The sequence below is a fragment of the Lemur catta genome, chromosome 8 (genome assembly GCF_020740605.2).
Source record: "Lemur catta isolate mLemCat1 chromosome 8, mLemCat1.pri, whole genome shotgun sequence".
NCBI lineage: Eukaryota > Metazoa > Chordata > Mammalia > Primates > Lemuridae > Lemur > Lemur catta.
The window spans coordinates 4,495,870-4,512,741 of NC_059135.1; the positions used below are offsets into that span (position 1 = coordinate 4,495,870).

Genomic DNA, 16,872 nt, shown 5'->3' on the forward strand with positions numbered 1-16,872 from the left:
GGTGTGTGTGTGTGTGTGTGTGTGTGTGTTTCCAGGTTGTTGAGTTCTTTCTCCATAGAATCAGATCAGGCAATGTGACAGTTAATCTCAGTTTCATAAATTCTCATAAAAAGGGAGCCTTCAGTAGGCAATTATTCTTTCTTTAGCCCTTTTTAAATTCCTCCATACCAAAAATACAGACCACGAATCCGGTTACTGCCCAACTGTCTGAGTCCTTCAGGAGCAATCCGTGCGCAGACGTCAACTCACCCTGGGTCCCCACCAGGACAAGCGGGACCTCGCTCGTGTTCCGGTAGTTGGCCATCCGGCTGTAGTAGTGGTAAACGGTCTGGAAGCTTATCTCATCCTCCAAGCTGAAGACGAACACGACAGCGTCCACCCACATGGCAAACTGGGGAGAGGAGAAGGAGAGGAGCCGAGTGAGACTGGGCTTGGAGTGGCAGGGCTTGGACCACTTCCAAGAGCCCAGCATGGCCGGTGGGGGCCCGGGAATACCCCTCAGTCGCCGTCTCATGCTGTCCTTTGACTTTGGTTATTACGCATTGCGGCATCACTGACCCTCCTCCCAAGCCCCGCAGGCCTCCGCGTTGCCCTCGGGAACAGCCCTTGTCCTGCCCCACCCAAGCCACTGTCTTTACGTTCCTAGAACATACAGCCGCTGTCCTGACCCAGGCGACGGCAGCCCTGCAGAGAGCAGGCCAACTCCCCTCCCGCCAGAGCCTCTCAGCCCCCAGAAACCTTCTGTTTTACAAGCAGCCTCCTCTTCAGACACTCCAGGAACGCTGCTGGGCCCCCAGGCCTGAGCCGAAACCCACCACCGTCCTTCCCACCACCACCACAGCTCCGGCCCTCGCTGTCAGAGTGTCCCCAGTGGTGGACAAACTCCTGCAGCTCCCCTGCGAGGGCAGTCTGCTTATTCTTAGGGAAGTTAACAAAAATTAGGGGGAAACCTCACAATGGCCTGGCTCTTGCCATCCTACTCTTGTTTTGCCAGCGCTCAGCATAACCTACATCAAATCCTATCTGACAAGGACTGATGCTGTCAGGCGTGTGTGATCTCATTTATTAATGGTACTAATAACCAGCTTGCAGAGCCGGAGCTCAGCGAACGGAAGCTCCTTGCAGGTCAGTAGCTTCCTGCACTCTCCCTACAACTGGCATAGCAGACGCGAGATCGGATCTGTCTGGCACCAACGACCCTTCTCTTTCCAACTGGAAATGGAAAAAACATGAATCTGCTTGCTTTCCCTAAAAGAAGCTGCAGTTCCTAGATAAGTTATGTCCAAGGTATCACGAATACATGTGGGCAAATTTTTTACGGCTTAAACTCTGACTTCCCCATGTAACCGAAAAGGGCATTCAGTTATACATAAAACATTATATGATAAAACTTTTAAAAACCTGAAGTTCTAATGAGAAATATAAAACTAAGTGAGGAAGAGAACTCAGAGACGAGAAGCCTGGGGCAGACCGGTGGAAACCAGAGGGCTCCCCCAGGGAGCACAGGGCCCAGGCCACAGCAGGGATCTCCTCTTCCTTTTCTCTACCTCGAGGGATGTTTTCCCCTCTCTTCCAAGAAAGGAGGGAATCAGCTTCCCCAAGCACCAGCACGTGAAGGGCACTGGCTGTCCCGTCCCAGAGCCGGAACTCAACTGCCAAGACGGAAGCTGGGACACATCTGACCCCACAGAGGAAACTCGGAGCACGTTCTCCTGAGAGTGCATTTGACCTCCCCAGCACCTCGTGTGTGGTGGCATCAATAAATATACCCCCATGGCTTCCTCATTAGAAAATCAAAGCTTTGAAAGAAAAAAACTGCCGGTTAGTTGGTTAGTTGGCAGAGTTTTACACTACGCTAAAATGACACTGGTAGCCATAAGTCTTGCAATTTCCTTTGTGAAGTCAGTATCTTTAGGTAGACTGTATTAAATGATTGATAATAATGAAGAGAAAGAAATCCTGTCCATAATTTCGAAAGGCTCCATCTTGATACTCCCCAAAGTATTTAACAGAAATCTGTCCTGTCACTACAAGCAAGCTTCTGCAAGAACAATGGGCTCATCATCTGGGAAACGGAGTAAACACCTTCTCCCAGCCAGAGGCCAGGCAGAGCTCCTGGGGGTCCTGGCTGCACCCCCAGCGCTGCGGGGGATCCCAGGCAGGCCACTGGGTCTGCACCCCCATCACCACGTCCCAGCCGTCCACACCTGGGTAAGATGTCTGGGGTGCCAGCATCCTCAAGGGAACAAGGAACGACCTTGCCCCAGGGCACCTCAGGGATTAAACGGGAAGGTCGCAGTGACCTGCGGCACAGGGCACTCACCCAATGTCACCGTTATGGGACTCAGCTCACAATGTGGGTGCTTCCGAGGCATGAGAACAAGCAAGGGGCGACTGCTTGTCACAGGACTTAATGTTTTGTTTTGTTTTTCTTAAAACAATTCCTTAATTATAATGATTAAAAGGAAGGAAAATGTTCTTTTTATCAAATGACATTACCTATTCTCAGCATCTTAAGCTCTATAAAAGATGCATTTCTCCGGGCTCAAACTACTTTGTAAGCAACTTTTTCCCCTTTTAACGTGTCTTCAATATCTTTCCTTATTACGATAAAGTATATGGTATTGTCAATGCTAAGAAAAAAATTTTTCACACTTTAACATCTTTGAAATCAGAACACCTTACTACTGATGTCTCATAGTTTAACTGGCAGCATTTTTCATGTAAATATTGGTACAATCAGTGGTGTTTCAGATCCAACAAAACATGGCAAATCCATGACATTTCCTGAATAGCTGCCTAGTCCGCCCATGTGAGGAGCACTAGACACTTAACAATCCCTATATGCACTATCTTTTCCTTTTGCCATCTTACAATTCTATGCTTTGCTTCCACAAAAAGGTAAGTTCAAGAAAGAATGCCAAGGAAATGTGTAATATTGAGTCTGCATTAAGGATCACTGGCTATTACTAGCTCTCGGCTTCTTCCAAGTGTTTGGCTAGCAGATTACGTTGTAAGTGGAACAATGAACTGGATTAAGTAAACCAAAGAAAGAGGTTTTCCACACTCATGCTTTTTATTTCCAGAATGCCCTTTGTTTAAGGAATTCCCAAAGCAATGGCAGCAGGCTGCACACAGTCTGCAGCGGAGACTTCCTCGGGCCGAGGCGGCCATTGCCCGCGGTTCCAAATGCCACCCGCACACTTCCTAAGTGGGCACGGCGCTCTAGGGAGCAAACTACTTAAAGGAAAAAACCAAAAAACAAAAACTGCATTGACAAATCAGGGCAGAGTCTGCTTTTACCTTTCTTCTTAAAAACACACAAAAAAGTGAAAAAAATCAGCCACACAGACCCAGCTTCTCTCTAGGATTTTGTCTGAAAAAAGCAATAGCATTTGTTTCTTAGAGATGAGAAAAACTGCAGTTATAGAAAGGACTTTTATGGGATTTCCCCTTTTGTTTGGAAAGCACTTCAATGACTTCTAGAACCACTTGTTTTATCGGAACGTTAAAAAGAAAACAAAGGCAAAAGCCGGCTACCAGCATACACGTCATACCCACCTGTGCCTCCGGGGGGCCCCCTTCATCTCTGATCAGCAGCAGGTAGCTCTGTCCATCAACGACAATCTCTTTCTTGAACCTGCCACCTGCCACACACAGAAAAAACCTTGTTACAGAAGAAAAACAGAGCGTAGAGAGAGCAAACAGACGTGGGCTTCGCTTGTGGAAAAATACACCCTGGGCTGTCGCCCTGGAGGGAGCCAACTGTGAGTATCTAGCGTGGATTTCCATGTCTCCCGCAAACACTGAATTTTACAAGAACTGAACTCAGATTTAAGTATTTGTCTTTAAGACCCATGTTCACTTCCAGTTAGCAGGCACCGCCGCCCACGCAATGCCAGGGGCTCATGGCCAAGAAGTGTGGAATTTTCAAGTAGGCTTTAAGTGCAAATTCAGGAATTCTCCCTAGTTGGGAAACAGAGAACGCCGAAATTGTCATTCTCTTGTTGCGTTCACAAAACTGGAACAAATTTTTCAAGCTTCACAGGTGCCTCGTCTACAACCGCTTGGCAAATTAAAGGGCCGAGACCTGTATTCTCCTCAAGAGAAACCCAGTTCTTGAAAGGCAAACATGGAACATCATGAGGATGGTGTTTCTGCAGTCACAGGTCACGAGTAAGGGAAGGATGCGCAACTACTACACACGTGTTACACAGAGACTACTGGATGGGATCGCGGCACAGGGCGGGACAGAGCGGTGCAGCGGCTGACGAGAGGCGTTAGAGACCACACGGGGTTAGCGAGAAACCACCGGGACCCTGCTGGAACGGGGACAGAGAGGACGGTGGGCGGCCATCGAGGGGTCCAAGGACACACAGCTGCCGCGGCACCCCGGGCAGGACCGCCGGACCCCCTCCTTCCTGCACAGCGAGAAAGATTCCGCTCTGGGGTCCCCTGCCATCTCCAAAGACAAACTACCTGTCCAGAGTCTGGACTCCAAGTCCATGCTAGTTAACCCTCACGTGACTTGCAATTCTTATTTTTGAGAGAACGCACAAGTTCCTACCCTGACTTTCAGTTCCTCTATGCAAACGCCTTCCAGGAACCCCATCTAACCCCCAAATAACTGGACTCCGGAGGACGGTGCCGTTGGGACCTCCCCACCCACCCCAGAGGCTGCCTGCTGGCCCTCTGCCGCCCAGAGCCACATTTGATACCTTCCCCTGCGACGGGAACCTCCCATCCTAGAATCCTGGCTCTGGGCCACGTTAATGGCCAAGAAACAGAAACTCGAGTCCTCAGCCCAACCTTTCCCAACCTGAAGACGTGTCGGAGGCCCGACAGATGGGCGGCTACCCTCTGCGGCCAGAGAGTGCTGGGAAATCGACCTTTCCCTGCGATCTCCCACACGCACACGCGTGTTCACACTCGCTCCTACAACGATGGTGACAGGTACCTGCATTTGGTTTAGCTGGTGTTCAGTTTGCTCAATAATAAAAACAGAAAACCTTCCAATGTTACGATGAAGCAGATAAACTCTCATTCTAATGTCCCCCATCAACGAAAAGAGAGGGCAGAGTCCATAGAAAATGGTCAGGTGGATCCACTGGACGGGCCGGCCGGGTCACCGGACCCAGACACGCTGAGCCACACACTCCGTGCCAGCCCGGCCCCAGCGGCAGGAGGACCAGAAAATGACTTAAGGTCCCTGAATCGCAGACCCCTCGCCGGTAAAAGGGGATGACCCCCGTTTTCCAGCAGAGCCACTGTGATTACAAAATAAGCTAGGAAACATCTGACACGCAGCAGACGTGGCCCTGTGGTGTGACAGCCTTGGGACAGTCGTCCCCTGACGTTGGCCCAGCTCTGTCTGAATGAGTAATGTGGGTGCACAGCTGTGTGGCCTCCCCCACCTGTGTCCCCGCGTGAGTGGGGATGAGGAGGATGAGCTGACAGAGCCCCCGAGCAGTGCCCAGCCCACGGGAGCCTCGCTGGCGGGGATTTCTAGTGCTAGTCACAACTTCTGCTTTTATAAAAGATACACTTAACGTTTAACAAACCTGCTTAAAACGGGAAACCGTGCAAAAGCTAGGACAGTGACCGATATTATTATCCTTTTCTAAAAGCTCTTTGAGAGCTCTTTCTTGGCGAGATGGACTGGATTCAACCTTTTAGGAAAAATAACGTTTGAAAAGGAAATCTGTTACTCTTTATTTTGGGGAAAATCTTTCCCTTCACACTTTGTTCCTAGAGGTCTGATTAGTCACACCCACCAGCAGCAACGAGAAAGCCACAGGAATTTGTGCAAAGGTTTAAAAATGTTTCCTGCCATTCTCAGTGCCTCAGTCTAAGAGTTCTACCTCTGACGGGAACCCGAGTCCGGTGACGGCCACGGCGCACCTGCCTGGGAAGCAGCTTCCACCCAGCCGTGCGGCCCTCGGCTCCCAAGTCAGCACCGCGGCCAGACCCCACGCCTGGGCACCCACACGGGGGGACCCCCTGGACGTCCTCTGTGGCACCAGAGGAGTAGCCTCATCTCTGGCCCAGACTCTGGCCATCCTGACCTCTCAACCACCCACCCAGACGGTAGCCAGGCCTGCAGCTCTGTGCACACATTCACCCCCTTCGTGAGTGCCTGCTGTATGCAGGAAAATGGGCTCCTGCCCCACTCCCACCATCTTCCAAGTCCCAAAGGGGAGACAGAAGTTTCGATATCCCCAGGAAAAGAGGGGATGGGCGCACAGGAGTGAGTTCCACCTGGAAGGCCTATTTGGAAATGCTTCACTGGGGGAGATGTTTGGAAAAATCAGCCGTCAGAAAAGGGGGCACTGGGTGGGGGGCAGTGACGGAACTGAGTGGCTGAGCCAGGTGAGGCTGGAGGGGGGCCAGGGGCGAGGGACCAGCCTGGAGGACGAGGACAGCCGGTGGCTGGGGGAGGAGGGGGCTTCACCCTTTCTTTGCTCTCACAGGCAATGCGGCGAGCACAGCGCTGCATGGGCCTCAGTGCACCAGGTGCGAGGCCCTGCCGAGCCCTTCCTAGCTCGGTGACCTCTGCCGAGTTACCGGACTGCGCGGTGCCTGTCTCCCCACCCGGGAAACGGGGATGACGCATCCAGCTGTCTTTAATGGGTTCACACACAAAGCTCAGAACCCTGCCCAGGACACCGAGGACGCAGCACACTCAGATCGTCACAGTCCCCACCGCCAGCCCCGCCCCCACCCCCACTATCTGACATCCAGGACGTTTTCAGATCTCCCTTTTCTCTCCCTCCTACTTGTGTTCAGTGAAACCAACCACATCTCTCCAGCAGGTTTCTGCACAGGTTTTCCTCCTGCCCTGCACCCACTCCCAGCCTCGGTCCCTCCGCATGCCCCCAACAGCCAGACACCATCCTGACCCGTGTCCTGGGCCGCACACACACACTTGTGCCCCGAGACACCGTGTCTCCGACAGCCCCCGCTCAGCCCTGCCCTCCCCGCAGGTCCCCAAACACAAGTACACGTGGAGGCCGTCCCTGCCTGAGGGACTCTGGGGCTCCCCCTCGATGAGGCTGTGCTGGTCCCATGCCCCATCCCTCAATCGCTAGACTGGGTCACCTCCAAATCAAGAGGGGAGGCGGGAGCCTGGCCCTGTAGCCACCCAAGTTCCCTGAACCTCTGAGGAATCCTCGGCTGCCCCAGCTCTCCTGGAACGACAATGACACCATGTGGGGTGGCCCTCCTCCTCGCATGCATCGCTGCACCCCCACCCGTCTTATGGGTGTCGGGCAAGCATGAGTTGGATGAATTTCACATGTCTGTCTCCTCTAGCATGTTTCTGCAGAATCCTCTACATAAATGGTACTTCTCGATGGTCGAATCACAGCACTGAAGTCAGGACAGGTTTCCTAGGAAGGCACCAAGCTCTGCTCACTCGCTCTCTCCTGTGGTCTCTGGCTTTGTGACTTTGAGCAAAGGACTCCAGACCTAACCTGCGTCACCTCTGAAAGGAGGGGGGTGATTCCTTCTTCCAGAGAAAAGGCCTCTTCCAATTCTCAAATAACCTTACATCCCCCCACTAAGATACAGGCTATAATTAGTATTTCTTTTCAATGTTTTGCAATTTCAAACACTAGACACTGGCCATCAGCTTGTATGATTTTTCTGGTATTACGCTGAAAACAGCAAACAAAAAGTAAATACTCATATGCATTTGCCAAGAACCCAAAGGTTTAATAATTAGATAAAAGCTCCAGGCAGCAGGCTCGGCTGGAACAGCACTGTTAGGCTCTGGAGAGACATGGACTAGCAGGTGAACAAAGTAATATTTAAAATTCATTTTCTAGAGTTTACGTTGAACACAAAAGGAGAACCCTTAGGATGCAGCGTGGCTAGCACCAAGCTGGTATTCAGCAGGTGCCACCACTTGCTTTAAATTCAAACCCACCATCTTATCCCAGTCATTATCTTTTTTTCTACCAAAATTTTATAGGACATCACCAAACTCCACATCCAACTTCATTTTTAGATTAGATTTTAAAATGCCTATTTTATATCCAACTGCCAATCACTTTCCTGGTCTGTTTTACCCAACTACGTATTCCTAGCACCTGATGCACCGCCTTGCCTATGGCCGTACTGTCAACCTGTCACATGAGTGACGTTCACCCTTCTCCGCTGCCAGTTATCATTACTTAACATTAAATTACATCAGGGATAATTTTATTTTCCAAAGGGGTTGTCAGTCTCCCCAAACCTGGCCTCTGTATCGGAAGCATGAACACGCATCCGGCTCAGCACACCTGTGTGCAGGTGCGAGGTGAGCTGGGCAGGCTGCCCCCAGAGATGCAGAGCCCCCCCTCCCCCGTACAGCTGGCCTCCCATCTGGGGAACTGGACACACGGGCCACAGCTGCCCAACCCTAACGTGGTACCAGGAACGGGAAAACGGAGCAGCTCCCTCACGTAAATCCTTGCTTCCCCAAGACGCAGTGAGGTCATTGGTGGCAAACAGCCCCCCAATGAGCATCCCGCATGCGGGCAGAGGTCAGTGCAGGACAGAACTAAGCACCCTCTCCGGGCTTGACTTTCTGAACTGGGTCTCACTGGACAGCAGAATCAGGAGCTTTCATCTCTTTTGAGCTGCTTCAGCACAGAGCGGTGCAGACTTCTTATTTGAACTCAACCTCAAGTGCAATTTATTAGGTTTCCAGTTTACCCCAAAGGCAAGTTTTCAGGGTTCCTGGAAAACCTGAAAACTGCCCTGGTTGCCTGGGTTGCCCTTGAGCTTGCATTTTTGAGTGAGTCAAGGTCTTAATTTCTCTCTAAAGCTGACATTGCAGAGAGAAAAGTGTGTGAGAGGTGGAACTGAACATGCCCACCATGACGCTGCAGTGGTCATGCTCACCAAACATCAACACCACACCAGGAAAAAAAGGATAAAGTCATGTTCTTCTGCTTTTAAAATATCTTTTTTGAAGTCTTCAGGGTGTCCCTTACAATCCATCCATAGGCAATGTCAAGGCTGCTGTTCTGAGTCCTGGCCTCATGCTTGGGGAACCAGCTTCAGATGTGGGACTCTGGAGAAGGCAAACACAGCTGGATACCTTCACGTATTCCCACTGAAGCTAGGCAGGGGCTACACGGAGCCCTCTAGAATACAAGTGCTGTCTACACAGAGACAGACAGAAAGTGGCTCGTCTATGCTGTCATTTCTGTTTTGGTGGAGGGAAAAGAGCAAATTGAATTTTCCTGTTCCAAAAAAAAAAGAGCTCTTTTGGGAGTAAACACTGCAACAGATATTTGACATTTCTGTTTCTATCATTTTGGCTAATTGGACTGAAAGCTATTAACGTATCATTAACAGTTCTCCAGGCAACAGTGCTGGCAACGCTAGCACACCTATGACACTTTACAAAGTGCTCTCCTTCCCATATCACCTCTGTTACCCCTCACCACACCTTGCGATGCAAACTTCACTGTCAACATCCCAATCTCAGGAGGAAAAGAGGTTCAGATGCTGACCAAGATCCGCCCGCCCCCCGGCCAGCAAGCAGCCGCAGTGGGTCATCTTCTAGCTTTCACAGGGCAGACGCTGAAGATGCACAGGGTTTGGCTTGTCCTTACTCCACCCGCAGCTGGGGAATGGCTGCCCCTACCTTCAGCTCCAAAAAGCATCACTGTGCTCAAAAAGAAAGACACCTGCCTAGAACTTTCATTTTTTTTTTTTTTACTGTGGATTTTTACCTTTACTTTTTCATGTATAAGCAAAGGATAACAATTATTCTTGAGTTTAAAACTGAATTTGTAGAGCACACAATTTCCCTTCTCCATTAGAAAGGGGAGGGCATCAGTTTCGCATCTGACCCAGACGCAGTGCAGCTGGGCGTCCCTGGGCAGGTGCAGGCCGGGCCAGCCCTGTCCGGGGTCAGCACTGTGGGGTCAGCCTCGCAGGGAGGGAGACAGAGGGGACTGAAAGGCAGGTGGGGGTCTCCTCCTGTCATGGGTTAGATTCCCTTCCATGAAAACATTTTCAAAATTCACCTGAACTTTTCTTCTTTCTTACACGGTGCCATGATAAAACAGGAAGAATATCTGCAAAATTTACTGTTTCCTAATTATTTTTAAAAAGCGGAAGGAGAGAGATATATTGAAAAGGACTATGAACCTTATTTCTCCCTAAGAGAAAATTAAAAAACAAAAAAGAAATCATCAATGTGCCAGAAATTTTTTAAAAAATTAATTTGGCCTTTTAGACTTTGGCAAAAAATACTGAAGCCAGTAACTTATTAACACTGGGGTTTTGGAAAAGTTTTGTATTGTGACATTTAAAAGGAATTTTGGACCACATATTATTTTTACACTGGGAAAAAGGTTTTATTGGTAACATATTAGTTTACAAAATTTAACTGAATCAGATTTCATTTCCTTCGCCAATTTTTTTTTAAACTTACATTGTGAAATAAAATATAACTACTATAACAATGTTCTAACGGTGAGTAAGGATCTAACCCATGGAAACTGCTATCTCCGCTGTGAAACATTCCAGGGCTCTGACTTGAGGTGAAACAATGTTTAAGTCGCTATTTCCTTGGGCCATGGTCTCCCTGGCTTCATTTAACCCAGATCCAAGTAAGACCAAAAAGGAAGATGGAAAAGTCAAAGTTCCAAATTAAGATGGCAGATTGTAACTTCACTATAATTGAATTTCCTGCCCTCTATTCCTAGTAAAATGAGGGGTGGGAAAAGTAAAAACCAGAAGGAAGAAAACTCACCATCCAACAGAAAAAGGGGCATAGCTTTACATAATCAACCTAGAAAACACCACCCCTCAGGAATAAAAGGGAAGATGGGAACTGGGAACTTGCCCTTCCCACCCCCACGCTGAGCCCACCACACCCAGGGTCGAGTCACCTCAAAGCGTGCGGGGAAGAAACAGAAGGTGCAGACATGGCCTTGTTTTTTCCATCTCCTGACCAGGAAGTGGAAACCATGAAGCCCTGGAATTGAGCAGCCAGTGAGGGCTCTCTGGGGGCAAAGAAAGTGCCCACCTTACCCGGTAAGCTGGAGAAGTGACCCCCTGCAGCTGGCACCCCAAGGGGAATAATATGTGCACCCCCTCCCCTCCAGGATGGGTGACACACATTCGGTCAGTGGTCCCTAATCAAGAGCGACCACCTTCGTTTGGAGCCAATGCCTCAGACAACAGAGGGACAAGATACACTCACTTGACAGCAGACTCCCCAGGGAGAGGACACCATGCCCCAGTCCTGCAATGCGGATGGCGAGGCCCAGCAGATGCCCAAGTGCCCCCTACAGCTGACGGGGCGGATGGCGAGGCCCAGCAGATGCCCAAGTGCCCCCTACAGCTGACGGGGCTGGTGGTCAAGGTGCAGCAAATGCCAATGGTGCAGAACAGCCCGGCCCTGCAGCTCCAGCAAGCCCAGGATGACAGGCAGCTCCCCCACCCCACTTTCTCCTGCCATAGGAAGATGGGGGGAGCCCCCTCCTGCCCAGATGTGACTCAGGACCAGTGTGAAACCTTCCTGGTGGCCAGCAACAGTCTCAGCGAGGAGGATGTCTGGGAAGAGACATCCAAGCGGAGAAAGCTGGAGAGAAACGGTGAGGACATCATGCAAAGCTGCCACAGGAGGGAAAGGGGACCGGGGGAAGAGGCAGGTCAAAGGGCACAGACAAGAGGCAAGGAGCCGATGGAGAAGAAAACAGAAGCCAACGAGCAGAAGGAAACCCCCACAACCACGCCCAACGCCACTTAACAGAGAACAGGCATTCGACACGACAAGACATCCAGGATGAGGGTCTAAAACAACATGAGATGAAGAGGAAACCTCCAGAACTGAGGACCCAGACATTGGGGAACGAATGAATAACATCAGAAACACTGAGGAGAAGCAACAAGGCTGACAGCTGAGTTTCTGACACAGAGGAATGGCTTGAAATGGGCATAGTCAAGGAGAGTAAAGAGGAAGATTTTAAGAGAGAAGTTCATCGCCAGACACGTGGACCTAAACAAAAGGATAAATGCTATCTCTCAACAAAAGAACTCAAAGACTGTTTAAAGAAAAAAGACAAAGGAATATTCCTGAGATGAGAAAGATCTGAATCAGGTCGAAAGCGCGTGTGATATTCCGGATGAGAAAACCAAGGCCCGGTGAAAACTGCACCTGCCGGCCAAGGTGGGGCTTCCTCGTAGCTCCCAGGCTGTGGAGCAGGCAGGGTTTCCCACGTGTGCTCCAAGGAGAGGAACACTCCTCCAGGGAGGCTTCGGGGAATTAAAAAATGGCTCCTTAAGCTATTTTTAAATATGTATAACTGTTTTTGAAATTGTGTCATAAGAGCAACCAGTCTGTACTCATAAGTATCCTACCCACTAAATGAGAAACCAAGAACACGTGGGTGCGGCTGTGTCATTAAACTCTTGTGCAAACAGAACCCACCTGCTATGGCTTAGGCCAGACTGCTGGGAAGGCTGCAGCTTTAAACTGGCCTTTTAACCAGCTCATCCTGCATGTTTGCACCTAAAAATTATGCAAACAAGTACACTGCTACGGGAGGCATCCCACCTTCCCAGGAGTGACAACTCAGCTTCTGTGAGTGACACAGTCAGGTAAGCACTAACTGTTAACTAACTGACTCTTTGGAGTATGTTACTGTGGATTTAACACTTACCGGGATTTAGAAGGCTTCTATTTAAAAACTTCTGAGGAATGGGAGTGGCTGCATTCAACTTGGAATATCTGAAGTCCCACAATCCCTGTTACTTTAACACGTTGGCTGTATTTAATTGAAGAGTACCAGGAAACTGCAAGTAGGTTGACACTTTGGGGTGGGGGGGACTCACCTGAGTAGCTCAGGTAGTCTTGATACGAAGTAAACAAAATAAAAATCAATTAGATGGAAAAGCAGATATAAAACAGAAACTTGGGAGACCCTAAGGTCCTATTTTGTGTTCATAAAAATAGCTTCATTGTTGTCTTCATAAGAAATGAGTCAGAAATGTATAAATCGGAACCTGCAGAAGTTTTATATGAAATATATTAGGTATTGGAGATTGACTTAAAATATTTTTGAAATATATGACATTGCTGTTCAAAAGAAACTAGAAAACTGATGTTTGAGGAAATGGTTTCTTGTCCAATAAATTCTATTTCTTTTTATCTTAACTTCCAAGAACTTTGAGGAAAACATACATAAGCAGTTTAACACATAAAATGCGTTAATAGCTCTCTTCTCCAAATAATGTCTTCTTAAAACTAAAATGAAAACAAAAACCCTAGTTAAGTGGTTTAGGCTGGTTCTCGTGGGCCAACAACCACATCAATGTCCAACGACATGCCACTGTCAGCAAAAACAAATTCACTCCATTTTATTAGGTTCCCCCCTAAAAAAAAACACTATCTAAAATTACTATAAAATAGCATTATCTCAACGAAACATTCTCTAACAACAGCTGCGGAATCTCAGATACAGTCACATGCCTCATCATGGCATTTTAGTCAATGACAGCATAGGTGACGGTGGCCCTGTAGATCGTGATACTGTATTTTTTGCTGTACCTCTTCTACGTACAGATGTGTTAGACACACAAAAACTTCCCACTGTTACAACTGCCTGCGGTATTCAGCACAGTAACACGCTGCACAGGTGTGCAGCCTAGGTGTGGAGCAGGCTGCACTGTCTAGGGTCCTGTGAGTACATTCTGTGATGTTTGCGCAAGGACAAAATTGCCTAACAACACACTTCTCAGAATGTGTCCCTGTTCTTAAGCGACACATGGCTGTACTGGCAAAGAATATAACATACCCTGCATCAGCATCAGCCCTTAGAAGGAAGTGTGCATGGAGTCCAAAGCATTTGTTTTTCTGGTGAAGTTGCACGGACTTCACTTTGAGAGTAAGGGCCTGAAAACAAGGGAATGCCCTCTGGAAAGAGAATCCTGCCCGAGAATGACCACTCACCTCCTTGGGCTCCCAGCCCAGGCCTGCTGCCTGCCACGGGGTCCCACCCCTGCCTGGCCTCCTGCAAGGCCTCCTTGAGAGCCCCTGGCCACTCAGGTGCCCCAGCTTCACCTGCTGCAAACTTCGGGCAAATCCATTGATGGAAGGAAGCCCCCAACTCCCAAAGAGCCCCCATACTACACTCCACAGGACTCCCACTTCTCTCAATACTCAGCAGCTGTCCTGGAGTCTCGCACAGCCCAGTGCCTGAGTCCGGCCCCGGCCCACAGGCAAGCAGAGGTCCTCCTGAGCCTCTTCAGACCATCTGCTGACCCACAAAATACGTGGCGGCCGTCTTGGGCGGCAGTGGAGAGGAACAGGCTGAGAGCTGCCTTCCGAGGCTCAACCTCAGGCCCGCGCCTCCAGGCTGTGTGACCCAGTGTGGCTTTCATGGCCTCTGGTGCCTTAATTTCCTTAGGTGAAAATGTGCTAATCCATGTCAGCTTCAAGAGGCTCATAAAAAAATCAAGTAATGATTGCTATGTTGTAAGATCAACTTTATCACTTCCAAATGCAAACTCACACATAACAAGAGAGTTTCAAAACACCAAATTCAATGAACAACAAGAACCAAGACCGCAACAACCAGATAATGAAAGATAGGTGTCTTACATTCAAATTCCCACAGTAAAACCAGGCCTTTTTCTGGTACTGAAAGTCAAATTCCATGCTTTCTGGATGATACAGGATCCTTCTTCTCCTCCCACTCCCAAGTCAAGACAGCTTATGAAAACTTGGACAAGTGCTTCTCAAAGGGCTCCAGGGAGAAGATGCTGAAAGTCTCTATTAATGGAGTCTCAGTGTTTATCCAAGTGCATGGCACGTTTCTAACCTCAGACCAGAGCTTCCAGGTAAGTAAGTGATAAAATAACAAAGGGGCATATCTGTTCCATAGTCAACCAATGAAACAGTTTAGTTCTTATTAGTATTAATATTTAGCATGTGGGCTCCTTGACTTCAACTATTTCCATGAGGCCCATGGCTAACTTCTCCCTAGTCCCACCGTACACTGGGCCAAGAAAATCTTGTTCATCTGAACCACCACACAACAGTTAGCAACAGGGTGAATCTCTGCCCCAATTCGGCTTAGTGTCAGGGGCAGCAGGGGAAGGAGGAAAGGGACTCACATTAGACAGGAGGGCTGGGCTGGTGGGGTTGGTTGTGGGGGTGGTGCTGGGGAGCCCTGGGCAGGCGCAGCCTGTGCCCCAGAACCCACTGGACCGAGAGTGCAGCGGGGGCTGGTTTTCAATCACCACAAAACGATGGGCCCCACCCAATAAAATCTAACTTACAACCAGATAAATAAACTGCTGATTGAAAATCTTCCAGTACCTACCACTGTGGTTGTGCTTGAATATTTCAGCATCTGCCACTGTCTCTGAAATAGCCTGCATGGCAAACTTAATATATTTAGTCTTGCACATTTGGTTCTTCAGGGAAAATGTACTTAAGGTTATTTGTTTATTTTTAATATTTTGCACATTTATTTTAAGCATTAAAAAAAAAAGTAAACTAAAGAGTATTGCAGAATTGGGAGAAAGAGCCTAACTCCTCATCAAGGGTATTTGAAGAAGGCCTCCTTGCCCAGCGACCACCATGGCCGGGGACGCACGCCCAGGAGACCCACAGCCGGGGACAGGAGCGAGCGTGTGAGAGCGAGTCTGCAAGGCGCCCACCAGGAGCCCCTGGCCAGCTATTCAGCTGCCAACATGAGGGCAAATGGCTTTTACTCCCTTCGATTTTATTGTTCTAAACCAGTGCTCCCTGTGTAAAAATAACTTCATATTAAAAAATAATGGGTTTTACATAAACGCTATTTTTGGATCTGTAATTCTGCAAGTGACTATGTAAAAGTGCCGGCTTACAAGCTGTTTGTTCACATACAGTTCTCTGACTATAAATAAGGTGTTTGTTTCAAGAAACTAGAACAGGGTAGTTGCTATTAGAGCCTGTGGAGAAACCAAGAAATCCTGTGCAATTTTACTATTCTATGTTGTTTTATATACTGCAGTGGGAGTCAGCAAACTGTTCTGTTAAAGGCCAGAGAGTAAATATTTTAGGCTTCGTGGGTTGCCTTTTTCTTTGTATTTATTTATTTTTACAACCCTTTTAAAAAATGTGAAAACCTTCCTTAGCTCATAGGCAGTAATGACACAGGTGAGGTGACAGATCCGGGCCGTGGTCTCCCCTTTGATATTTCTTTTGTCAACACTGCACATTACTGTTCTCATTGCCATATTCCATTTTCTCCCAGGGCTCACCTGTAACTGTTACAAAACTATGGTAACCGTGTAATGACTTTACTGGAAGGAGTCCTGCAGGTTTTGTTTCCAGGGCCCTATCTCCATCCTAGTGGGGATTTTAGTCCCCAAGAATACCCCCGAGTGGACCAGCGCCCTGAGCTGGAAAGCACCAAGACCCCATCCTCCTCCCATCCACAACTGGCAGGGGCCAGAAAGGCCCCCTGGCCTCCTCCCCCCAGGGCAAGGGGTTACTGGTCCTCCAGGAACCTCCTGCATCTGCTGCTGATGCACTGCTGGGCTCCCTGAGGCCTCCAGGCCAAGACCCCCCAGCACAGGGCCCTGGACAGCCCAAACACTCCCTGCAGCCAATTTTTCTTAGACCTAATAAGCACCTGCCACTCCCAATGGGGCACGAGAGCCGGGTGTGGAGGGTTCGGTAGTGACAGGTTCCAGCAGCTCATTCCCACCACTGTGGAAGTCAGTTCCAGGGTCCAGAGGTGGCCTGGGATCCCTCGTATTTGTCCTCTCAAGTCCCCTCCAAAGCCAGCGCTGGCGTGGCCAGAGCCCAGGAGCCTAGCCTCCCCTACGATCCCCGGACAGGCCTCCTCCTCCTCTCTCTGCCCCACTTCCAGA

At 49.1% G+C, this 16,872-nt stretch overlaps 1 protein-coding gene across 5 annotated transcripts in view; it reads right to left on the reverse strand.

The window, feature by feature from the left end:
• AGAP1 (ArfGAP with GTPase domain, ankyrin repeat and PH domain 1) overlaps positions 1 to 16,872 on the reverse strand; it is a 507,675-nt gene that overhangs the window by 297,005 nt on the left and 193,798 nt on the right. For all 5 annotated transcript variants that reach the window (XM_045560337.1, XM_045560338.1, XM_045560336.1 and 2 more), the window contains exons 4-5: positions 3,562 to 3,647; positions 250 to 391 (exon numbers count right to left, since the gene is read on the reverse strand). In XM_045560337.1, the coding sequence (XP_045416293.1) occupies positions 250 to 391; positions 3,562 to 3,647 (228 nt within the window). The remainder of the gene's footprint in view (positions 1 to 249; positions 392 to 3,561; positions 3,648 to 16,872) is intronic.